Here is a 26,928-nt window from a genome sequence, read left to right as displayed (position 1 = left end):
TAAATCATGTACGTACGTCAGGAACAGCAGATGGCTGTAACACTTTCTTGCAGGACGCCAGATATTACTTTCACTCGGTGACTGCCCATCAATTACTTCGAACAGTGACCTTTCTGAGAGGAAATCACGAATCCGTTAACCAACTGAGATGGCACTCCATAGGCACGCAATTTGATTAGAAGTTGCTTGTAAGGAAAGTTGTCAGAGCCTTCTTGAAATCTTAAAATATACGGTCATTTGACATTCTCTGTCTATAACATTCGTTGCTTCGAGCGTATGAAGAGCTAGTTGCGTTTCATAAGTACGATGTTTCTTGAATCCTTGCTCAATGTGTATCAATAGACCATTACCTTCGGAGTAATTCTATTGTTCGAATACAGTACATGTTCCAAAACGCTATTGAAAATTAACGTTAGTGATATGGGCCAGTAATTCAACGGATTACTCCTATTTCTTTCTTGGATATTGCTATGACTTGTACAACTTTCAAGTCTTTGTGTAAAGATCTTTCTATGAGCGTGCGGTAGCATATGACTGGTAAGTATGGAGCTACTGTATCTGCATACTAATACACAATCTCCCTTGCCTTTATTAAGTGATTTAAGCTGCTATTCTATACTGAGGACAGACACTCATAAGTTACTTTTGTTAGCAGTTCTTCTTGATTCTAATTCTGGAATATCTGCTTTGTCTTTTTTTGTGAAGGAATTGCGGAAAAAATTTCTTTTACTGGCACTGGCACAAGTAACATTAACATTGTTACAGTAGACCCAGAAGAAGGCCGCTGCAACCGGTGGCCGAAACGTTGGTTTTCTCCAGCAGTAGTTTTATACAATATGAAGCGGTACTGTACCCATAAACACTTTTATGTAAAAACTTTTATATTGATCAACATCATTATCGCACATTTTTATCGAGCGTTGTTTCTGCGTCTCGGCTCCGGTGTAGTTTACATACCAACAGACTCTTTGGGTTTTCTGCAAGATTTCGAGACCGAATATAATTGTGGAAACTATTAAAACCATCTCGCATTGAAGTTCGCGCTAAATTTCGAGCTCCTGCAAAACATCATCAATTTTGGGGAGCAAGCTTTTTTCGATGCTTCTGCAACAGTGTTCTGATCTCTTTTGGGTACCATTAGGGATCAGTACCATCTCTTATAAATTTAATTGCTATACACGTCTCATCTGCCGTCGATACTATTTCTTTGAATTCACACCACTTCTAGTCTACACTTATACAGATTGGAATGAATGGAGACTGTCACTAATTGCTTTATCTGTCATAATGCTCCTTATTTTGTCAGGATTGTTTGTTGCCAAGAGGTCAAGTATGTTTTCATAACCATTTACACTTCGAGTGGGCTGTCAACTAACTGTTCAAAATAATTTTCTAAGAAAGTATTCAGTTCGATTTCGGACGACTTTTTATGCTTACCAGCGACTTTAAATATATATTTTCATCAATATGTCAATGGTAGATCGAAGACACAGCCAACTATAATTATGTGAGTGCGGTTATTAATTTACTCCGGTTGTCAAGCTTTACCTCCACCCACACGAACTCAGAGGTTCTATATACTTCAGTATCATTACTAAACTGCTTCAGACAGCAATAAACACGCCACCATCAACTGTACTTAATCTGCCCTTTCTGAACACTGTTAGGTGCTTTTTAAAAGTTTCGACTGAAATTATTTCCGGCTTTAGTCAGCTTTCTCTACCGATAACGATATGAGTTACAGCTCTTTCTATTATCAGTGGGAACTCCGGCTCTTTCGCAACATGGTAACGACGATGTACAACTATAGTGCCGGTTCTTGCTGGCTCTACCTTCGTCCAGTGTTTGCAATGTACCTTTTTAGAGTGGTGCCCTCTCTGTAATTTATGCCCAGTGATGTCTGGGTGCAGAACTAGTACTTGTCATTGAAACCTTGCTAAAGAAAAGAAAATCACGTAATAATTGCCGAATTCTGTACAAACCAATTGGATCAACTGAATATGGAAAAGATGAGAAATAGTGTGCATTACAAAAGGAAAATAAAGTAATTTTTAGGTGCCCAAAAAGGTGCTTTGCAACGGGAAAACAAAGGACTTTGAAGTAAAAATTGCTGGAACATCTGAACTGTTCACGAGCTTTTGTACCCCCTGACTTTCACCTTTTCTGTATTTAAATTAATTTGCAGCTGCGATCTGTTTTGAGTTTGTGGAAAAGACTCGCCGGATGTAGATCTTTCAGAACCGCATTTCAGCTTCTGAATTTAACCACTGGAAAAAATTAGACAAGATGCGTTGTACGAAACTGGCGTTCTCCGAGAATTAACTGCTTCTTTGGGTTGAGAGTTTCTCCAAGTTCAGTGTCAGGAGACATGCAAACATTTAGTTTTCATGCCTGTCGGGTATCGTGTGTATCAGAAGAAAGGTTTGTCACCTAGCCTGCTGTCGATGATAAGAGCGACACAACTGATCTACTTTATGCTGAGACGACGTTATTTATTATGTGGCTACCAGTTTCGGTGCTTTAGTACATCTTCAGGCCTCAACAGAGCGGCCTTGGAGACACAACATCGTTGTTACAGGTAGTCTGTGAAAACAATTCATATTTGTCAGCTACTGATGGCATCGTGTATACGATTGGAGTTCATCCTCTCAGCGTCAGTTAAGGTCTGAAGATGGTGTACTGAAGCACCGAAACTGGTAACCATAAAATAAATAACATCTCAAGGAAGGCTGCATGTGTTCCATTTTACTACTCCCAATTAAGTCTGGTCCGACATTCGTTTTATCAATATGTATTAACAAGGACAACAAAACACGAAGAATAAACAGCAATGGCTCAGTAGCGCTGCGTGCTTGGCGGTGGAAGTCAGCGCAGGACGGGCCAGTACTGCCACTGCTGGAGTGTTGGTTAGCCTTCATGTTTTACTGTCTCCGTTAATGCATACTGATAAAACGAATGTCGGACTACACTAATCAGGGACAGCTCTGTCGAATGGTCACGAAAAATTTCGTTTTAAAAATCATTCTTTTTCAAACGGGAAACAAACCAATGCTTTTGCTTTCAGCCGTCAGTGGGCGTCGAATTTGAAAGATATGATGAGCAGTATTTATGTGGGCTGACTCCGGCAACACAGTGCAAAAGCCGATATTGTAATTATGTCCTGAAACACCAGGGAAAATGCGCCTGACGGGTGTTAGGTGAGGCAGCCTATATAGTCGCCTTTAATCAGGCGATTATGAAGTAATTAGATTAGGGAATGAGGCACTAAAAGTAGTGGATGAATTTTTTTTTAATTTAATCTTCGAAATAACTCCAGATGGGGTAAGTAAATAAGACATTTAGTGCAGACTAGAAATAGAAAGAGACGCATTTTTGATCAGAAAAAGCATATATAATCGTCTAACGTAATTGTCAGGAATTTTCTGAAGGCATTTGTATGGAGTGTAGCCTGGTGGCGAAGTGTAACGTGAACGTTATGTGACTCAGACAAGAAGTGGATAGATGTTTATGAAATGTGGGGTTTCAGAATAATGCTGAAGATTAGATGGGTAGATGGAATAACTAATTAGGAGATGCTGATTGAGGATAAAATAAATTTATGGCCCAATTTGACCAAAAGAACGGGTCGGTTGGTGGGAGACATCGTGAGGCATCAAAGAGTCATCAATTTGTTAATGGAGGAAAGTGTGTGGTGTAAAAATTGTTGAGGAAGACATAAGGACGAATACAGTAAACAAGCTCAAATGGACGTCCTTTTCAGTAGTTATTCGGAGATGAGACATTTGCACACTATAGACTAGCTTGGAGAGGTTCTTCAGATCAGTGTTGTGACTGAAGATCACAACAGACACAAATTGTTTAAGGTAATTTGCGACATTGTTTCTCTGAAAGGTTATGGATGATGTCCTTACCCACCCTTTCCTATCCAGGCTTGTGCTACGACTCTAACCTTATTCTTTTCACAGAGACGCGAGAGGGTGGGTGGTCATTTCGTCACAGTGTGAGTTATGCCCTGTCGTTTTAACATCACCATCGCCGTCTGTTGTTAGCAACGGGTAAAAGAACATAGCAGGATGAGGATGACCAGTGAAACCTTTTCATCAAACGCTTGCGAAAAGAAAAAGAAAGGTATTCGTTTCCTCCTGTAGGGTCCCTGTATTTTTGTAAGTATGAGCGAATGTTTGGTACGATCTCTCCCTCGCTCTTCGCTCCTGAGATATAAATCTTCAGTTTTGGCTCATCTCATGTTTGGCGTACCACGATGTAGTGACACAGTGTCTCCTGGTGTTGCAGCCGCCGCAGCCGGGCGCTCCCTGGAGCGGAGTGCGGGACGCGACCAGCGAGGGCAGCGTGGCTCCCCAGCTGGACGATGACACGGGCCGCTACTTGGGCGACGAGGACTGCCTCTTCCTCAACGTCTACACGCCGCGGGTGCGTACTTCACGCTGACGACCACATTCTAAACAAATGTAACACGTCTACCAGTTTCTTCCCTTACCCACTCCCACTAACCCTTTCACCCTACACATACTGCCAACGTTTCCCAAATGTGCATCCTGTAGACAGCATTAGTCCCTTAAAAGACCGCATTGCTCGCTCTGGAACGCTGTGGATGGCGTAGAAATGCTACCAGGCGGTCACGTGACCCTCCACCACTGACGTAAGTAATGGCAATGAGGTGGGGCGAATCAGAACACTGAGGTCGGTGACCGGGAAAATGGCAAAGAATGGCAGAAACGTGTTTGGTGGAGACCGTGACCTTAACGTGGATGTAGTTGCTCAATTTGTTGGTGTACCAACGCGCTCTTCCAAAGTGTACATGAAGAGTGGCTCAATATTCGCAAACATGTCTTTAAAAAGACTGGTTATTTTAACTTCTCCCTTTTTTATGGCTCGGAACATTTTTTGTTGTGTCGTAACTCGTAGGGAGCTTTGTATCCTGTAAAATCAGCAGATCCCGCGCCACGCTCGTTTATGCTCTATTTTAAGAGATTAAATTCTTGACTTTATCGAAATTGATACACAACTTTGATTCTCAAACTGCAGAGTGAGTACGTCATAGCACGCAAGACAGCTTCTCCATGGCGTGCGATTGTGCCTCTAATTATTTTAAAGAATTTTCAGAGTCGACAATCGCCTAATGAAAAACACGTACAACATATGTTAACCTGGCGCCACTCTGTGTTTGTCAAAATAATTTCCTTGTAACCAGTAGGGTCAATATTTTTGTAAAGTGATATCTAACGCAGTGACTGTGGGACGTACAGTATTGGTGCATGTTACGCAGCTTCCTTCGGAGGCCACCAGGGAGCTGCTGCCTGTGATGGTGATGGTGCACGGCGGAGGGCTGGTGCATCTGTCTGGGAGCAGCCAGTGGTGGGGGCCGGACTTCCTCGTAAGGCGCGGCGTCGTTATGGTTTCCTTCAACTACCGGCTCGGAGTACTGGGTAAGGCACTCCCAAAACTGTAAACACTTACAACGCGGAGATCTTTCTATGGCCCACGGGGCCTATGGCTGTCAGTGTCAGAGCAGTCCTTTAACCACGAAGTCAAAAATTAATCCTAAACTCGGAAGAATCAGTAGTGATCAACTGCATGACAATACAGAAGGCAATAGAAATCGCTGTATAAAAGATAAATAATGTGTATCCACAGGACATTTGGTCTGTTGATGAAACATGTGAAATGATCTCTCCATTGTCAAAAGGTTTCAGACGAGCAACGCCCCCCCCTCCTCCCCCGCGGTTCTCTGGGAGGGACTGTCAAGGGAGAGATGACCGTGAGACAGAGATGGAATAGTCAACGAAAAAGTAACATTCTACCGTGAAGAGCGTGAAAGGACGGAAGTCCGAAAGTGGAAAGGAAACTAGGAAATGTGAAAAGGAGAACTGAAAGGACCGATGTAGCGGAAATCAATGGAGTGAAATGGAAAGACGATAACGATTTATGGTCAGATGAACGTAGGATGTCGGTACCGGTTTGAATTACCGCGATCGACGGTTTAACATCTGCGTGTACTTGTAGGCTGAATAAAGAAAGTAGGCTTGACTCGGCTTGATGTAACACTTTATTAACGAAGCCCTGCGGACAGAACAGACCATAATACACTGCACTCAATAAATCGTGCTAAGGCGTAAGAAAAGTTCAGTACGGTAAATTATTCCGTATCTAACACTTGGATTCACGCTTTTCGTCAAGGAGTAAGACGTGGAACAGAAATCAATAATCAAAGAGTAAATCACAGAACAAATGTCGCTTGTGTATAGCGTCTCTGGCGTCCAGCGGTAAAGTTTCGCGGCACTGTACTTGCAAATACCCGCGCATGTCACAGCGCTGGACGATGACAGTAGACGCCACATAGGATAATATATACAGCGCGGGAAAATGATGTAACAGAAGAAGAATGTGTTATGAATGGGAAGGTAGGGAAGAGATGAGTTATTGTGAACAATTTACTGAAAGCGTTATCATTACCAGAATCGAGCAGCAAACTATCGCCAAGTATAAATGCCGACGTCACAAGAAGAAGATAAAGAGATAGAGCATATGAGGACATTAAACAAATAGCTGAGTACGTAAAAGGAGATTAAAAATAGTAATCATGGATGACTGTAAAGTTTCGTAGTGGAAGGAATAGAAGACATTGTTGTGGGAGAATATGGAGCCGATTGTGGGAATGAGAGAGGAGAAAGACTCCTGAATGACTTTCAGCTCCCTATCATACGCGAAATACCGATGGCAGGATGTTGAGTAATAAACCGACCTTGAAAATCAAATATTCCACATGGCGTGCTCACATCAGTGTGCTGTCGACAAAGAGTCCAAGCCATTTGACTGACTGACACCCTAATCGTTTCTCGGGTGATGTTGTCGTCCATCACCTGCCGTGTAAAGACAACCGCCGAAGAATTTGGTATTTTCCAGATTCAGTCCAGTTCTACACTTACGCGAATACAGTACGTAAGCCGCTCGATCCAACCACCTTAGCGTCATCCTCAAGGTGGGGGGGAAACGTGTACATGCAAATGTCATCGGCGTACATTAGGACTTTTACTGAAGGATCAAAAATTGTGTTACGGTCTGACGAGTACACTGCATAAAAGATGGGACTTGCGGCAGTTTTCTGTACACGCGGTTCATACAGTGTACTGTCCCGTCGTCTGACATAGATTAAACGTTGCCGTAGGAGAGAGTAAACATTTCGGGTAATAAGGTCTGGCACACCCACTGACTGGAGCTTGCGTACCAGGATGCTCACGTCCACGCTATCATACGCAACAGTGCCATCACGTAACCATTAGAAGCATAAACATGTTCTATGTCGGTAGTTACCAGGTGTAAAGTATGAAACCGGAATTTCCCTTTGTATGGCGCTAGACGTCAGTGTAGGGCCAGTGAGATCGCGTCTGCAGCGTCATCTGCTTCCTGTAACGGCTGACGACGAATGTCAACACGCAGTAACTGAGGTCTATACATCGTATCTGTTTCAAACCCGTAAAAATGTCAAGTTTTGTGCCTACGAACTACTATTTGCAGACTGCACTGGTTTTCTGTCATCATTTGAAGAAAACTGCTGCAGAATCGCATGGAATGCTTGTCGAAGCTTTCAGCGACTAAGCTTTTGGGAAAACAGTGTTTCGAGTGGTTAAAAAAATACAAACGTGGTGATTTTGACGTGATTAACGACGAGCGTGGAAAACCACCGAAAAAGTTCGAATACAACGAATTGCAGGCCTTATTGGATGAAGATGATACTCATACTCAACAGGAACTCGAGGAACAGTTGGGTATGACACAGAAAGCCGTTTCTCTTCGGTTGAAAGCTGTGGTAAAGGTGCAGAAAGTGAGAAAATGCCTTCCGCATGAACTAAATGAAAGACAGCATGCAAATCGAAAGACCACTTGTGAAATGCTGCTCGCAGATACAAAAGAAAGTCGTTTCTCCATAGAATAGTGACAGCTGATGAAAAAATGGATTTATTTTGAGAATCCTATGCGTCGTAAGTCATGGGTGAATCCAGGCAAACCATCGACATCCACTGCAAGGCCAAATCGCTTTAGAAAAAAGACAATGCTCTGTGCTTGGTGGGATCAGAAGGGTGTCATCTATTATGAACTGCTAAAACCTGGTGAAACCGTTAACATTGATCGCTACCAATAGCAAATGGTCGTTTTAGACCGAGCATTACGTGAAAAGCGACCGGAACATGAAAAAAGGCAAAACATAGTCATATTTCTCCATGATAACGCCCCATCACACACAGCTAAACGGACCAAGAAAACGATCGAGGCGTTCAGTGGAGGAATACTAGGGCATGCGGCTTATTTTCCAGACTTGGCTCCAGCGATTATCATCGTTTTGCATCACTGGGACATGCTCTCACAGAACAACTTTTCAATTCGTATGAAAATGTACGAAAATGGTTCGCTGACTGGTTCGCTTCGAAAGAAGAACATTTTTTGGCGTGGCATTCATAGCCTGCCGGAGAGATATGAGAAATGTATAAATAGCAATGGAGAGTATTATGAATAAATATCGTTTATCAGTTTCAAGCAACAGACGTGAAATTATTGCAACTAAATTCCGGTTTCATACTTCTGCACCTGGTAAGAGACTTAGGCTGTCTATGATGTCTCTGCCTTTTCGAAATCTGCTTTGAGAGCGTGGCAGAAGGGGTTCCTCTTAAACCACCATTCCAAACGGCGCTTTATGATACTTTCTAATGACTTAAACGTGAAAGAAGAAAGAGCGATGAGACAGTATGAACTACCCAAAGCGGGGTCTTTGCCGGGCTTGAGAATGGGAACAATTACGTAAGTGTGCATTCGTCCGAGAAGTTGCTAAATTCCCGCAAATGATTTTAGATGCCGAGCTATATGTGTAAGACTCCGCCCTGCAAATTGACCAGCATTTTGTGGTGGATGTCGTCATATCCTGGAGCAGCATTGCTGGTACCTTCTAAGACGTTTCGCAGTTCTGAGAACTGAAATGGAGTCAGTAAGGATTGATTCGACCCCAGGGACGAAGGAGAAGCACCATGCGAGGTTGGTAGTGATTCAGAGATGACCAATGGGGCGCGACGATTTGTGCGAAGTCATTCAGCCAGCCATGTAAACCTTTACACAACGGGCACCTGTTTCGAAATTTGCGTATGGTGGATCAAACCGAAGACAACGGTGTTTCTCTGGTGTCTCACAAAACTGTTTCCAAGACGCTCTTTTCGCTGCTTCAAAAGCCTTTTGGTAGCGTCGGCCACCTATTTGTACACTCCTGGAAATTGAAATAAAAACACCGTGAATTCATTGTCCCAGGAAGGGGAAACTTTATTGACACATTCCTGGGGTCAGATACATCACATGATCACACTGACAGAACCACAGGCACATAGACACAGGCAACAGAGCATGCACAATGTCGGCACTTGTACAGTGTATATCCACCTTTCGCAGCAATGCAGGCTGCTATTCTCCCATGGAGACAATCGTAGAGATGCTGGATGTAGTCCTGTGGAACGGCTTGCCACGCCATTTCCACCTGGCGCCTCAGTTGGACCAGCGTTCGTGCTGGACGTGCAGACCGCGTGAGACGACGCTTCATCCAGTCCCAAACATGCTCAATGGGGGACAGATCCGGAGATCTTGCTGGCCAGGGTAGTTGACTTACACCTTCTAGAGCACGTTGGGTGGCACGGGATACATGCGGACGTGCATTGTCCTGTTGGAACAGCAAGTTCCCTTGCCGGTCTAGGAATGGTAGAACGATGGGTTCGATGACGGTTTGGATGTACCGTGCACTATTCAGTGTCCCCTCGACGATCACCAGTGGTGTACGGCCAGTGTAGGAGATCGCTCCCCACACCATGATGCCGGGTGTTGGCCCTGTGTGCCTCGGTCGTATGCAGTCCTGATTGTGGCGCTCACCTGCACGGCGCCAAACACGCATACGACCATCATAGGCACCAAGGCAGAAGCGACTCTCATCGCTGAAGACGACACGTCTCAATTCGTCCCTCCATTCACGCCTGTCGCGACACCACTGGAGGTGGGCTGCACGATGTTGGGGCGTGAGCGGAAGACGGCCTAACGGTGTGCGGGACCGTAGCCCAGCTTCATGGAGACGGTTGCGAATGGTCCTCGCCGATACCCCAGGAGCAACAGTGTCCGTAATTTGCTGGGAAGTGGCGGTGCGGTCCCCTACGGCACTGCGTAGGATCCTACGGTCTTGGCGTGCATCCGTGCGTCGCTGCGGTCCAGTCCCAGGTCGACGGGCACGTGCACCTTCCGCCGACCACTGGCGACAACATCGATGTACTGTGGAGACCTCACGCCCCACGTGTTGAGCAATTCGGCGGTACGTCCACCCGGCCTCCCGCATGCCCACTATACGCCCTCGCTCAAAGTCCGTCAACTGCACATACGGTTCACGTCCACGCTGTCGCGGCATGCTACCAGTGTTAAAGACTGCGATGGAGCTCCGTATGCCACGGCAAACTGGCTGACACTGACGGCGGCGGTGCACAAATGCTGCGCAGCTAGCGCCATTCGACGGCCAACACCGCGGTTCCCGGTGTGTCCGCTGTGCCGTGCATGTGATCATTGCTTGTACAGCCCTCTCGCAGTGTACGGAGCAAGTATGGTGGGTCTGACACACCGGTGTCAATGTGTTCTTTTTTCCATTTCCAGGAGTGTATTTGAGAAATTTCACTCAGGTGCTTTCTCGTGTATAGATGCTGTAAGTTAGCTTTTGTTTAGCAACTTGTCTTGAGCATTCCTTATTCCACCATGGAACTGAAAGACCTTTCGCTCTCCGTATCGGTTTGACCTGGAATTTGGAAAATACGGCCGCCTCGCTTATTAGGGAAATGAACAGACTGTAACGTTCGTCTGCGGGCCCCTGCAATAAACCTGCGTGAAGGTGTTCCTTGATGTATATGTTTTACACCCCTCCCAGCTGGTTTTGAACATGTTCCATTTTGATGACGGCATGTATGGATCTGACTCACTCTCATTTATCCTAATTATTCGAATACCAAATGATCAGATTCCAGTGGGTAGCAGCAGACCTCCCACTTAAATTTTTTAAAGATACTCGAAGAACACAGAGTCATGTCTATTGCAGACGAACGCCTTCCAGGCCCCGGGATGAGAGTTGGGCAACCGATGTTCAGAATAAGTAAACTGAATTAATATGATGTCCAAAACAGCTGCTCCATATCCATAGTTCATTTCGCATCCCCAGGTCATATGGTGCGCATTGAAGTCTCTACAAAACAGGAAAGGGGGCTCGAGGTGATTAACCAATGTATGCCACTCATCAGTTTCGATTTTGGTTCTTGGACGGCGTATAGTGCCACTTTGGAGAGGTCTAAAGTCTTGGAACGAGTGTTCGCCGCTACAGCCTGAAAGTCTCTTTATGTGTGTGTGGTCGACGTATGTAGCAGTAGTAGGAACTGAAGATCGAACGAACAGTGCAACTTCGCCTTTTCCGTCGTGTCTGTCTTTCAGAAAAATGTGGAGGCCTGGAAGCGAGAACAATGGATGTGGTTTAAACGAAGTGAAGATAATTCTCTTTGCAGGGTTTCTTTGTTGGAAATGACCGACCTGGCATCCCATTGTAGAATTTTAATCACTGTTTTGCTGAATCAGTGTTTCCAGCAACATCTGGTATCGCTGCGGAACCGACTGGTCCTTGTGGTGCTGTTTGGATTTCTTGAATGACCCGCACGATAAGATTAAAAAGTTTTTCTTGCAAAATGAGTGACCCTGGAGCGGACATTCTGCCTGTTTCCATCCCCAGAGTAAAACAGCTATTACAAGAGCTGTCCAGTAACATGGAGGCTTGTTGTTACGGTGGGTGCGGATTACTGCGGATCGGTCCCAGTGGCAGTGTGTTCGGGTGCAGAGGTGGAGGTAGCCTCCATTGGGGCGTAGGCACGGGCGGGCGGCCTCACGTCGTTGCTGTGTGGCTGTATACGAGGGGGGTTTGAAAAGTCCGTGCAAAAATAAAAACTACGTACGTGTTTGGGGTAAACCTTTTTTATTTTTCTACTTAGTCTTCTTATAGACTTATACACTTCGTCCAACGCTGTTCTAATTCGTTGATCCCTTCCGAATAATAGGAATTGTCCAAGTGTGCAAAATAGCTATTAGTTGCTGAATCACCTTCTCGTTTGAATAAAATCTTTGTCCCGCCAGCCATTTCTTCAAATTGGGGAACAAATAGTAGTCTGAGGAAGCCAAGTTGGAGAACAGGGGGGATGTGAAACGAGTTGGAATCCTATTTCCATTAATTTTGCGATCACAACTGCTGCGGTGTGTGCTGGTGCATTGTCGTGATAGAAAAGGACTTTTTTGCGGTCCAATCGCCGGCGTTTTTCTTGCAGCTCGGTTTTAAAACGGTCGAATAACGATGAATAATATGCACCTGTAATAGATTTACCCTTTTCCAGATAGTAGATGAGGAATATCTCTTGCGAATCCCAAAAGACAGTGGCCATAACATTTCCGGCCGAAGGAATGGTCTTCGCCTTTTTGGTGCCGATTCTCCCTTGGTAACCCATTGTTTAGATTGTTGTTTGGTCTCAGGAGTATAAAGTCCTGTGGATTCTTCCTGAACAGCTGCAAACCATCCTTGCAACACTTCACACGATTCCGTTTTTGGTCAAGCGTGAGCAATCGCGGAACCCATCTTGTGGATAACTTTCTCATGTCCAAATGTTTATGCAAAATATTATGTACCCATTCATTCGAGATTCCCACAGCACTAGCAATCTCACACACCTTAACTCTTCTGTCATACATCACCATATCATGGATTTTATCAATGATTTCTGGAGTCGTAACCTCCACAGGGCGTCCAGAACGTTCAGCATCACTTGTGCCATATGGCCACTCCGAAAATGTTGAAACCACTTATAAACTGTTCTAATCGAAGATGCAGAGTCATCGTAATGTTTATCAAGCTTCTGTTTAGTCACCTGAAGCCTTTAGCCTTTCATAAACTAATGTTTAATCACCACACGAGATTCTTTTTCGTACACTTTTTGACAATCACTCGACTTCCTTGATTCACACGAACGCCAAACACAAAGAAATAGACCCATATGGCTGAAACTTGGTGTGGGTTCTGTCCAAAGATTCTACTAACTAAACATGACCTCGACAAGCGCCGCTGGTGTCATCTCTCGGACTTTGCACGGACTTTTCAAACGCCCATTGTATCTTGCGGCTAAGCCTACAGAACTGGGAAGGCTCGTTAATCACGCACGGATGGAGGAGATTTCACTGCTTCGGCATACGGACTATGTGAGATAGCCGTCTCGGCTACCTTGCCTGGTAGCGATTTCCTTTTGGCGCGCGTACTACTTCCGGTTCATCGCCTCATGCGCCTGTTTGCAGTGTACACACCGCGGCTGAGTGGACGGGCAGTCGGCTCGCGCATTATTTCCTCCACATTTGGCGCATCTTATGGCAGAGCGGCACTGGCTGCTTACATGATTAAATCTCAGAAAATTAAAACATTGCCGCACGGAAGGGACATATATAGACAACGGGAACACATGCTGTAGTTTGAAACAAAGTCTGGCAGTACTTGCGAAGCAAACTGCACCACACACGGTCCAAATAGTGCGGTAGAGGTAATTCCACCTTTCATCCCTTTTTTGACGTGCGCCTGACACACAAGGCGGTATAGGGTGAAACTATCGTATGCAGGAGTTCTTATTCATTTAAGCTGGTGTCAACTTTTCTGATTACGCACTGATGCGTTGTGGCTTGACTTGGTAAGCATGCCTCCAGTTGGTGAGCTGAAAATACCGGGGAGTCTGCCAGTTAGTTGGTTGCTCTGGGAGGGTTAAGTTCAACTGTGATTCTGTTACGTCCTATTGATAAGAAATTTGTAATGTCTTGGCTGCTCTGTGAATTCGTTGTGTTCACAAACTTTCCAGTTGCCATCGGATGCAGCCTAAAAACGTTTCCTGCACTTCCTTAAACATATATACAGAAAGGGCCAACGTCACTGCTTCGATAACGGTTGTTTTTATTCATGGCATAAGCTAATCGACGGGAGGGAGCAGCATTGTTTGTATGACGAATTGGTGCAATACTAGAAGAGTTTGCAAGTGCATATTCAGCTGCAGGGCTCTCTAATGGCAACGCTTTATCTGCGCACTGTTGCGATAAGCTGGCTACTTCCTTTGTTTGGTTGTTGTACTGCTCCACGGCGAGTGCTGTTCTTTCGTCGCTCTTCTTTTCTTCCTCATGCTCGAATGTCTGCTTCTGTACGTCAGGCGAAGCACCGGTACCGGATGAGGTGATGGTGTCATTGCTGGGATAATCACTGTGAACTTTCGTGGCCTCCGCGACCGCTGTGTGTAGTGGCTGCTGGTCTGCCGTCGAATGATGCACGCCCGCCGGCAAAGGGGCCAGGTAGCAAAATTTTATTCCAACACAATGGGTAAGCCTATTTCATTGCTCCAAGCTTTAAAGTCAGATTTTGAGAAACGTAACTTTTGAGGCAAGTGGGCTCTGGCCCCTGTGTTCAGACACTTAAGAGTCTGATTGAACAGTGCGAGAGGACTCACTCATTTCTTGTCAAATTGGAAACCAGAACAGAAAGTGTCTGACACAAAGAATACCTTTATTATAACAAGTAGCCAAATATAATGAGTTCCGCTCGCTGCGGAGCTGGTTGAGACACACTTATACTCGCTGCTGGTAACAAAAAGGTCCGGTGCTGCATCTAGACGACACAAGTGCAGTCACAAAGTGTACTGGGCTGGGGCAAAAGTGAGACGGAGAGCTCAACACCTTGAATGCCTCGTTATTAATATAGAAATGTGTGTGTGGGGGGGGGGGGGAGGGGGGGGGGAAGATCATGCACTATTAGGGAAACGTTTTACACACAGTAAAAGAAATTGCTGGTACTATGCCAGGTCGCGACGCGTGTGGCAGGATGAAATCAGTTTCATTCAGTGATGACAGTTTCAAGAGGAATTGACGAGTTAGATTTTGATGTGCAACATTAGTTTTTTGATGCGTTGAAGAACAGATAATTTGTAATGCATATTGATGAACCGTTAGCTGTAGTCAAGGAACCTTTGCTGGTGTCCTAATTCATTAATCGGAAATTCGAGGTAATATAGGAAATGTTCCATACAGAAATTTAGCCAACTCTAGGAAATACTGTTCTCTCTGTTATAAATTGGAATATATTTTTAAAGAATACAAAAAATCCTTTTGCTAACATACTTGCGTGTCCAACCGCTGGAGTTGCGTCCATGATTGGCAGATATCACTGACTTTTAGACACTTTAATATTAATCTTCTGTTCATTAAAGATAAATGTCTACCTACATCATTGTTTTTATGTTCTCCTTTTCTATCAACTAGTAGTTTAAGTTCGAATTATTCATTCTTGCCCATAGAATGTTTTCCCCATTATAAGTTAATTGTCATTCTATCATCAAAATACTCAATTTTAATTATTCGCCTGAAGAAAATACCTCTTTGATCATTCTTACAGTGAATACCAATATGTTAAAAGTATCAAATTTTACAGAAATGTGTTCAGTATTGTGAAATACACGTTTTAGTTTTGAAGAAGGAAACTTCGAAAATTTTGTTGAGATTGTTTTTTAAAAATATATTTGGACATAAAGAAAAGTAAATTTACGTTATCTAAAAACATATTTATTTATAAAACCTTTCCCATTTTTCCAGCTGTGATTATGCCATTGCTAAGTACATACAAGGTAAACCTCGATTTTACACCAGGAAGATCTGTGGCGGTGACGTCGCGGTGGTGTTAAATGGGACACGGGGCCGGCCACCATTTCAAAGCGACAAGAGGATGCTTACTCGAAAAAGTTTGAAAACCACTGCCTTAGACCATGGCCTAATATCCATAATATCTACGCAGCTCTTGCAATTGACTTTTCACCACAGAATTTTTTTATTGTTTGCCTTCGATTCCTGGCACAAGGGCTGTTTCAGGTTCCGCCCGCCATAAGGCGCGCCATAAAGCCAAACTGAGAGCCGGAAGTAAGGGACAGAGAGATCCATTTGAGATAAACGGCTGGGGAACGTCAACTCTGGCATTTTTCTTACAACCAAGAAAAGCCACCTTAAAACCACTGAAGGGATTTGGATACTGGAGATATTATTAATTTGTTTAGAGCTAAAAATATGAATGTCGAGTCATTGTACGTGTATGTATTTGTGCGTATTAATAAGTAAAGTTAGTAAATAGCTTGGCATGGATGGACGTGTTGTGCAGTGCGCAAAGGCCTGCTGCACTCTATTGGTTACTGACCCGTCCGTGAAAATGACTAATCTGCCACTAACGTCTGCAAGGTCTAGCAGCATGAGCAGTACCAGCCTTCTAGAAGTCCATCGATTCACGTTATATACCAAAATTATGTGGTTTCTTGGCCCCGCCCACTCATTTCAATCACACGCTGTCACTCATGGCCGGCCGGAGTGGCCGAGAGGTTTTAGGCGCTACAGCCTGTACTCGGCCAGCTGAGGTCGTGTTTCTTCCTTTTTTACCATTCAGTTATTGAATGAAATTTGGAAATTTGTGGTAAGGTCTTATGGGACCAAACTGCTGAGGTCATCGGGCATTAAGCTTACACACTATTTAATGTAACTTAAACTAACTTACTCTGAGGACGACACACACATCCATGCCCGAGGGAGGACTCGAACCTCCCACGGGGGGAGCCGTGTGGACCGTGACAATACGCCTCAGACCAGGCGGCTATCCTGCGTGGCAGTTACTGAATGAATTCACGGTTATACACTCCAGTGACACATTGTCTACATGCAGCTCTATCTGTAATGACGATTTAACAATAATCAAAGCTCATAACTTATTTGACTTTTGATTGAGCTAGACGATATGTTCTTATCCATGTGGAAAATTGAACTCTACGTTCGTTCGAGAGTCATTTCAGTTCCGGCTCGAAATCTCTAACCGACCTTTCGTCAACTGCCACGATTCGATACGAAAAAACTTGACTTTCAAAAATGTTTGTTTCACCAACGTTGGGAGCTCTAGGCGGTTGCAGTTTTATTCCGCACTCAACCAGTGAGGGAGCCATCGCGCAGTAATTTTTCTCAATAGTCAAATTACGGTATACTGCAAGATCGAATTCCTGTATCTTCCGAAATACCATAGCTTGTCCCATGATGATTTTGAAGAGCTTCTGCTATAAGTCTCAGAATTCGTTCACCTGCTTATTTTTTCGGCCTTTCTGGTCATGGACCGTTGTTTATGCCCACACAATGTTCACAAAACGATTAGTTCAACGAGGAAGAATCCACTGTTAAAGAGAAGTCACTTAAAGCATTGAAAATTTCGATCCGATTTATGTCATGCAACGTTTCGACCATACTGTACGATCTTTGATGTTCAACAAATGCAGAACACGAAATCAGTGAGAACGTCATTTCTAACTTCCGTTACTACAAAACAAAATACGTCGGTGAAGACAAAACACGATCTTCCTCCACAGGTGTTGGCTTACACTAGCCAAAACCAACAATCTCGACAAGTTAATCTCTCTACAGGTGTCAACTTGTTCATTTTTATGAAATGTCCCTCGCATTTACGACTAACCGACTAGTATTGAAATTCGTAAAAATTCGTTTACTTGTGTCAAGAGGATAAGGATAAAAATATAGGTGTAATTTAAACATAAATGGAAACGTGTAAGATGTACCGGTGTGTCGTAGGTTTCCTGGCTACCGGCGACTCCGTGGTGCCCGGCAACATGGGCTTCAAGGACCAGGTGATGGCGTTGCGCTGGGTGCGCGACAACATCGCCAGATTCGGCGGGGATCCTGACAACGTCACCATCTTCGGGGTCAGCGCAGGCGGCTGGTCTTGCCACGCGCTCATGATGTCGCCTCTAGCTAAGGGTGAGCCACCTGCCTGTACTTCCCTCGATTCCATCACGCAATCGAGTGGTCTGAGGCTCTGAGCACTATGGGACTTAACATCTATGGTCATCAGTCCGTGTGGTCTCGTATCCTCCGTCGAGTTATTTGCGTGGTGCTCATCGCGCAAAGTATGTGGAAATGTACACACCATCAAAACTGCAGTTCCAGAAACGATGACGAGCAGCAATATTTTATCTGTTCTGTGTATACAGTATCATACGAAGCACACATTATTAAGTTTGTAGGTGATTTAGATTATAGGAGAGAGCCGTGTAGTATTGAGTAGGATAAGGTATTTGACTTTACTACTGTGTAACTATGGTGGTTAATCGGTATATTAATATACTGTTTTCTACCATCAAGACATGTGAAATAATTTATATGTTTTATTTACAATACTTCATTTCATCGAAAGTAAAAGAGGTATAGTTACAAGGCTTGTAGAAAGTGTTTTGTAATACCGGCCATCGATTTTTCTGTGATAACATCGGTTGTCAATGATACACTGCACTAGCAATTATTAAATAATTATAGAAGAGATAGCTTGGGACTTATTGTTACTATTTTGGCTCAGTTCACCAATGTTTAGCTCGCTGTTTTAGAGACAGGAAAGACAAAATATTCTTCTGTCCCATACATCCCATATGTGCCCAGTCAGTACGCTTGGTACACGGCATCCAGGCTTCTTCAGATGACTACAAACACATAGTGCTCTTTTCAGTCTGTTCTGTTGACCCATTATTTCCAGTAAATTCGAGTTTTCTTTGCCACTTTGTAATTTGCTTTCAATGACCACTCTTTGCTCTTTTATTTTATTTTGGAACATCCGACTTAAGTTCTTTCTTTGGCTCTCTTTCAGATCTTAGTTTTTCTGGTTTTCATGTCTTCTCTTCGGCGGCGACTTTTATCTTTTCTAATTGTTCAAAACTCTTTAGCTGCCTACCTCGCTCTCATTTTGTACACATAACCTTACTCAAAACAATTTTCATGCAATCTTCTTTCAATTTTCCTCTTTTTTTCATTTTCCGCCATTTAAATCTGAAAAGAAGTAAGAAGAAGAAAATTACTTTAAATTTTTAAATTACTATACAGCAAACATGCAGTAGGATCTAGCCATATTCTTTATAGACATTATCATGAAACATTTCTTAGATGTCATTCCTCAACATAAATAACCGAAGTAAATTAACCACTTACCATAAAAACGTGTACCACAGGCCTCAAAATATCTTCCGTGCACTAAGAGAAACAGCAACAACTTCAAGCATTCATAGCAGAAAAAGCATTGGAGAGAGGAACAAGATATTGGACTCCAGTGCACAGGGACACACATGCTTGCGTCTGCTTCTGCTGTTTGGAGACGGAAAGGGAAATCACAGTAATGGCTGATACTGCATGACTCTCCCCTAAATGGTAAGAACGGTAGTAGACAGCATCACAGGCTCTGACCTGGCTGGGTACCGAGTGGAACTGAGCTTAGCAGGAGTGTCATTGCATGCTGCTTCAACACTATGCCAGGGTTCAGCAATCATAGTATGTGGTGACTGGTCTAAAACTGGCTATGCGAACCAGAGGTGATCTTGGTTTGTACCCACTGACACCCTGCAGCATCACACTAGGCGCTAGATCCATATGACAGATACCAATGTTTATAGTCCTCAGTCTCAACGATGGTCACCGTTTTTATAGTCCGTGGTGATCCAGACACCATCGTGCTGTCTGTGTGAGTACTTACCTTGCTGCAAACAGGCACAATTCCTGACTCAAGCCACATGATGTGGCTGTACTATCCTGAACAGCCTAGTGAACAACTTGTGCACCCTCTTAAACTACCTATTCACAGGCCGACCAGTCCGCCAACTCTCCCTGGCAAGCAGGTCTGCCTGACACATTCGTCTTCGTGTGGACGATCTTATAGCTGTCGGGTCTGTGATCATCGGAGCAGCACCGACCTCTACTTGCCACGCCACACTCCATCCGTTACACAGTCGCAGGGTGCCCACACATAGTCAGACGGGTCGGTGACCTGCTCAGCAGGGGTGGGAGGCCTGTGAATGGGTGGCTTTAGGTGCTGCCAATCGCCATACCACAGTGCTCACATTGATTCCTGTCAGATTACCGAGGTTAAGTGCGTCGGGCGTGGCTAGCACTTTGTTGGTTGACAAAGTGGTTCTGCAGAGTGCTGTTGGCAAGTGTTGTGCACTCAGCTCCTGTGACACTAATAGAAGAGCTACGTAACTGGGAAGTACTGGTGTCAGTGACGGAAACTGCTAATGGGTAGGAGTGTAGTGTGGTGACCACATGCCTCTCCAGTCCAGATGGACTGTGGATGTCACGGTAGTCAGCTGGTACCATTGGGGTTTGAAGGCCTGTTCGAGTTTTTTTATTGCTCCTTAGGCGTTCGTCGTGTGGAGCTGTTGAGATCTTACATGGCGCTGAATATGGTGCTCCTCGAACCGTCAATTCCATAATCACCTGGCAATCATGATATCGTGACGAATGCGTATAGAATTGTTATGGAACCATGAAACCGCAGGCTTGCAAGGTCACAATTTTGACGCGTCTGATTCTGACACATTGTGGTAGACGATACTCCTTCTTACACAAGGCGTTATATCATCTCACAACGACTTCATAATGTGAAACCCACTGCAGAACGTGGATAGCGTCACCCCTCGTACTTCGTACGATTGTGCCGAACTGTGAATCATTTTCATGTCCTATATGTGGCAAACCTTATGGCAGTTTAACGTATGTTACTTTTCTGCTTCATGGTGTTGTGATTTTAATAGCCAGGAATTTATTAATTTCTTCACCTCTCTCCTGTCACAACTTCCTTGCGCGCCGTGTGATTCCTTAGTGGGTAAAGGAGCGAGAAACAGATGCTGTTCATGAACAGAGAATACAGATATTAATTTATTCTACAGCTAATATCAAGCACTAAAAATATACATGACCTTATTGCTGTAGTAGCAGCGACAGTTCTTAACAGTAGCTTTGAATGTTGAAATATATATCGACACAAATGATTTACAGTTCAGACAGTCTTAATACTATGACTATTTGGCAAATGACGAGCCCTGGCCACTATGAAAGCCTGTAAATGTTATTCAACAGGCAAACACACTAAAGGAGCTCAGTACATGAATGTTCGAACTTAAGCACACGCGCTGCTTGGGCTCCGGAAGGGAGGGGGGAGGGGGTGCTTGCATCTCATTGGCAGCAGCGTAATCGTTCATGGCAGTTGCCTCCTACTGCTGTAGGAAAGGCGGCGGAGTAATGTGGCGCGCGTATTTGAAATTGCGGCCGACAGGATCACGGCCGATAACGCATGCCGAAGCATCATTGTTTGTGTAATGCAGTTCCTATTGTGCCTCACATGTAATATTAAAGTAACTGTGTCGCACTGAATTGAAACTCATTTCGTTCGCCTATTGCACCATTTTAACATCTCAGGCAAAGCAGCAGCGCGTAGGCTTACGTTTTCCCTGAAATATACAGGGTGATCAGAAACAGTCCGAAAAGCTGGTAAGGATGTTGCAGGATAGGTCGTGCTGAGAGATAACTGCTAAGAAAAATGTCGATCCGTTGCGCCGTTTCTGTGTTAATTAGCACCGAAGTTAGAAATCAGGCTGTTGCGGGAGCAAATTCAAGCGGGCCGCCAGATACAATTAGAATCAGCAGTTATTTTCATAGCGTAGAAGACAGCACATGAGACTGCTCAGCCTTTGGCTCGGGTTCAGTACCAACTACCGTAGTATTGTAACAAGGCCAGCCCCATTCCAAAATACCGTTATCCATGATGGCGGCCATGACGTCAGAGTCATTATGAACTGTTTTCATAACACCGTCACCATTCCTAAGCATCGTTAGTCGACAACAACAAGGTCGCACGCAATGTATCCGGCATGTGTTGACTCTCTAGTCTTTATTACCGTAGCGGGTTGTGACATAGAGAGAGTCCATTCCAAAGCATCGTTAGTTGACAACAACAAGGTCGCACGCAGTGTATCCGGCACGTGTTGACTCTCTAGTCTTTATTACCGGCGCGGGGTTGTGACATAGAGAGAGAGTTAGCGCCATCTCTCTCTATGCCGCAACCCTGCGCATACATACACGCGCTAGGCAGGACCTATATAAATCAATGCACGACCTACCTCACTCTCACACTGCTCGTATACTTCATTCATCCAATACTTGTCACGTCTTCGTAATTAAACGTGTAAAAATGAAACGATCACGAACCGCCAGTGACAGCAGCAGCAGCAAACGTGCTCATGTGGACGAAGTTCCATTTCCTGGTAAGTACATTTTCAGTATTCTGATATCTACACCCTTTAACTCTGTGTATGAGTGCTACATATCTTTTATAATGCTCTCTATAAAGATCGCTCCTCCACTTGTTCTGTGTGTGTTCTGGCTTACGTTTTTTACCCTTTTGAATCTCTCTCTCTATAAAAATTGCTTATCCACGCCTTTTTTTTTTACCTCTAACTTGGGTGTCTGAATCTTTTATTTTAACTGTTACATTTGTTTTGTACTGCTCTCTATAAATATTGTTCACCCACGTGTTGTATGTTATGTGTTATACCCGTTTTCGATCTCTCTCTGTAAAGTTTACTAAGTCTTTTAACGGATTCTATTTTTGTGTATGTGTTAAGTCTTATATCCGTTTTGGACATCTCTATGTAAAGAATGACTTTCCACATGTTGTATGTGTTATAATTAATTTACCGTATCCGCTATAAAGATAGAGCTTCCACGTGTTGTGTATCTGTTATATTCGTTGTGCAGTGCTCTTTGTAAATATTTCATTTCGTTCCTTTTTTTTTTTAATTTGCTGGTCCGCTTATTTCTCTATCACTTAACTGAAAGCACACTTCCCTTTCCATATGCGATATTATATTCAGTCTTCTCCATCTTTCCAGATTTCTTCCAGCAAATCACGGCTGATCTAGACAACCAGATCGAGATGGAAAGGGCTCAAGCGCAGCTCGAATGTAAGTACATTTATAATACAATCATACTTCTTAAACTTAATTAATTTCATCTAATATATACCCGTTTCCTGATTGTATACATTTAGTCCTCATAAGCCGGTCTTTTCTTTGTAGATGCGCCTAATTCAGCATTCGGTTCAACCACCCAAAACGTTCAAGGAGGCGGCGGTAGCGTTCAAATGGCGCCCGCCACACAGGACACTCAGTCTTTAGAGGAGGAGGAGACCAACCTGCCTGACCCGTTTGAGGAGGAGATCAACCTACCTGAGTGGTTTGAGGATCTACTTGGTTTTGGCAATGAGTTGCTCAAACCATGGAGTCAGAGTGGAGAAGGTGAATAATTTTGAACATTAACATTCCTTCAAATAACCGCCATTATCTACTCTTATTGTTATTATTTATCGCTCTTTTAAATATAAATCACTAAATTAATTTTTTTCCTTATTTATCTTACGGGTATATCACACGGCGTAGGCCGTGTTCCTAGAGCGATGGTTGCGGGGGCGGGACTCGGGCGCACCGAACCGCAAAGACACGCTGCGCCTTGCGTAGCCCCTATAAGGGCTTCGCGGGAGACGGATGCAGAACACGCACCAGCTCCTCCCCCAGCGCTGTCGCAACCGTTTGGCTGCGCAGCCCGTCCGCCGTCGCCACAGCCTGGCCCTTCAAACCGGCTGTCACCCCCTCCTCCTCTAGAAGCAGCAGCTCGCCGCCGCCGCCCACGCAAGGTATGCGTTCCGAGACGTATACCTCTCCCCGCAAATGATGATGATTACGATCACCCATCACCAGCCCATTCATCTATCGGATGGACTCCTAGTTGTAGCAACAGTAATAATAGTAATTTCCTTATGGCTAGCGGTAGTTCTCACCCCCGTCCTATCGATAACGAATTCTATCAGAATAACGGCGTAATGACTCCCTTAGAATACTCAGCAGTTGCTAGAGCGTTTGAGGGGCGAATCTCTTTCCCCGTCTTGGAGTCCGAGCTCCTCAAACTCTTAGAAGATCCGGAATTTAACGCCTTTAAATGCAGTGCTGTGTTATGCTGTGAACTGAGTCACCCCCCTAAACATCAAGGTGATGCGGAGACGGCTACTCTGCATTATATATGGGGTGACAATGGCGTTATTTCTCGGAGCACATCGATTGCTGAGTGGTATCGAGAATCCACCTTGAGCGCTATTATGGCCCGATTTTCCGAGATGGAAGTACGTGGATCCGCTAAAGCGCTCAGCAGTATACCACACCTCGACATCCATATACATGTCTATGATCCAATGAATGGAGGGTCCAGTTATATTAAACTCCCTATAGATATTGAGAAAAACCAAGCATGCATTAATGTTCAAAATAAGTATGATAATGCGTGTTTTGCATGGTCAGTCCTGACTTGCGAGAGAAATTACAATTACAAACATCATCCCGAGCGTCCCAGCAGTTACAAAGTCAAAGATATTAAGAGACAGTATAACTTTGACGGAATAGAGTTCCCTTTAAGAATCCAGGACATACCTAAGTTTGAGGCTCAGAATACCGCAATATCGGTCCACGTTTATGGCCTGGAGAAGAAAAGCAAGTCAGATGAGCAGAACAAGCATACAGTAGTAGGCCCCCTCCATTTCTCAAAATTTGCAGGTGAGCGAGAGTTGCATGTCAACATGCTGCTCTTCTCCGAACGTGATAATTATCACTACATCTGGATCAAAGACATGTCCCGACTCATTTCCTCCCAGTTAAGTAAAAATGATCATAAACAACATATTTGTATAAGGTGTTTGAATTATTTTTCATCTCAAGAGTTATTAGCAACACATCTATTAGATTGTGCATGCAAGGACCCGGTACGTGTTGTTATGCCCACTGAGGAAAATAACTTCATTAAATTTAAAAATGCTCACCACCAGCAGCGTTGTCCTTTTGTACGCCGATTTTGAATGCTTGCTGGCTCCTATTACTCGTTGTGAAGGGAACCCCTTAGCCTCACACACAACCTTCACACAAAAACACGTACCTTATGCGGCGGCGTTCCAAGTTGTATGCGCATATGATTGTAAACTTAATAGCTATCAGTCTTATGTAGGGAACGACCCGGCGGTTTGGCTTCTCACAGAGCTTGAAAAACTTTCTTGGCAAGTTCACAAGCTCTACAGCATCAATATTCCCATGACCAAATCAAAGGAAAATGATGACTTGTTTGAAAAGGCTGTTAATTGTCATATTTGCGGGCTGGTCTTAGATAGAAAAGCGGAGACTCCTCGTAGAGACCATTGTCATCTTACGGGTAAGTTCCGCGGTGCAGCCCACAATGCATGCAACTTGAAGTATCAGTTACCTACACACATATCCGTCTTTTTTCATAATCTGAGCGGGTATGACGCTCATTTTCTCGTTGAGCACTTGGCTAAGTTCGGTATGAAGAATGATCAGGTCAATATCCTGCCTGAAAGTGTTGAAAAGTACATTTCTTTTTCAAAACGAATGACGCCGAAAATTACGCTCCGCTTCCTTGACTCTCTACGATTTATGCAAACTTCGCTTCAGAAACTGGTTGAGACTTTACCTCGGAATGATATGCATATCACTCGATCTGCATTTACCGATGAGGAAAAGTTTCAACTTGCGACGAGGAAAGGAGTTTTCCCGTACGAGTATCTTGATAGTATGGCAAAACTCAATGAAACCAGGCTTCCCGACATAACTTCTTTTACCAGTACTCTCACTGGCGATACCATAACTATCACAGATTATGAGCATGCCGTTAATGTCTGGCAGGAATTCAACATCCCCAATCTGGGAGAATATGCAAGGTTATACATGGACACGGACGTTCGTTTGCTTGCAGATGTTTTCGAAAAGTTCCGGAGTGTATGTATGACCACGTACTCTCTGGACCCTGCCTTTTATTACACGGCACCTGGGTTGTCCTGGGACGCTATGCTCAAAAAAACGGATTGCAACATTGAACTTTTGACTGATGCTTCAATGCTTCTATTTTTTGAGCGAGGGATCCGCGGTGGACTTTGTCAATGTGTTCACAGACACGCCAGGGCAAATAATCCGCGGATGGGTGTCGAGTACAACGCATCCCTTGATTCTAGTTACATTTTGTACTTAGATGTTAACAATTTATATGGGCATGCTATGAAGCAACCGCTGCCGGTTGCCGGGTTCCAATGGGTGCCTGAAGACGAATTGAAGGGATTAGGTGGACAGATAATGGGTCTTGCGGCCGATTCTGATGTAGGGTATGTGCTTGAGGCAGACATCGCGTACCCTAATAATTTGCATGGAGAGACAAGCGACTTGCCGTTATGTCCAGAGCAACAAATTCCACGAGGAAGCACCATCCCTAAACTGATGGCCACTGTTGGGGATAAGCAGAGGTATATTATTCATTATCGTAACCTCCAGCAGTGTCTCAGATTAGGAATGGAGCTCATTAAAATCACCCGGGCACTCTCCTTCAAGCAATCCCCCTGGTTGAAGGAGTATATTGAACTAAATACCGAAAAGAGGGCGGTCGCGAGTAATGATTTTGAAAAAGACTTTTATAAATTAATGAATAATTCCATTTTCGGGAAAACTATGCAAAATGTAAGAAATGAACGCGATATTGTTATTAGAACCGCATGGGAAGGGCGTTACGGCGTGAGAAAATGTATAGCCAGGCCAAATTTTAAGCGTGCCACCATCTTCAATGAAAACTTTGTTGCTGTGGAGATGTCGAAGACTGCAGTAGAGTTTATGAAACCCATCTATTTGGGGATGTGTATACTCGATATCTCCAAATTCTACATGTACCGATTCCACTATGAGTTTGCGAAACCTCATTTCGTAGATCCAAAATTACTTTATATGGATACAGACAGCTTTATCTACTGGATCAAGAACTGTGATCCATATGAAGTAATTAGGTGCAATGGTAAAGAATTCGACACATCTTCTTATGAGGTCAATAATCCTTATGGTATTGTTCCACAGA

The 26,928-nt window shown here is 44.1% G+C and overlaps 1 protein-coding gene across 1 annotated transcript in view; it reads left to right on the top strand.

The window, feature by feature from the left end:
• The window catches only part of LOC126147961 (esterase FE4-like), a 95,513-nt gene that overhangs the window by 5,573 nt on the left and 63,012 nt on the right, over positions 1-26,928 (top strand). The window contains exons 2-4 of the mRNA XM_049915725.1: positions 4,294-4,431; positions 5,288-5,447; positions 17,737-17,922. Coding sequence (XP_049771682.1) covers positions 4,294-4,431; positions 5,288-5,447; positions 17,737-17,922 — 484 coding nt within the window. The remainder of the gene's footprint in view (positions 1-4,293; positions 4,432-5,287; positions 5,448-17,736; positions 17,923-26,928) is intronic.

This window comes from Schistocerca cancellata, chromosome 2 (genome assembly GCF_023864275.1).
Source record: "Schistocerca cancellata isolate TAMUIC-IGC-003103 chromosome 2, iqSchCanc2.1, whole genome shotgun sequence".
NCBI classification, from domain to species: Eukaryota; Metazoa; Arthropoda; class Insecta; order Orthoptera; family Acrididae; genus Schistocerca; species Schistocerca cancellata.
This window is presented reverse-complemented; position numbering and strand designations above follow the sequence as displayed.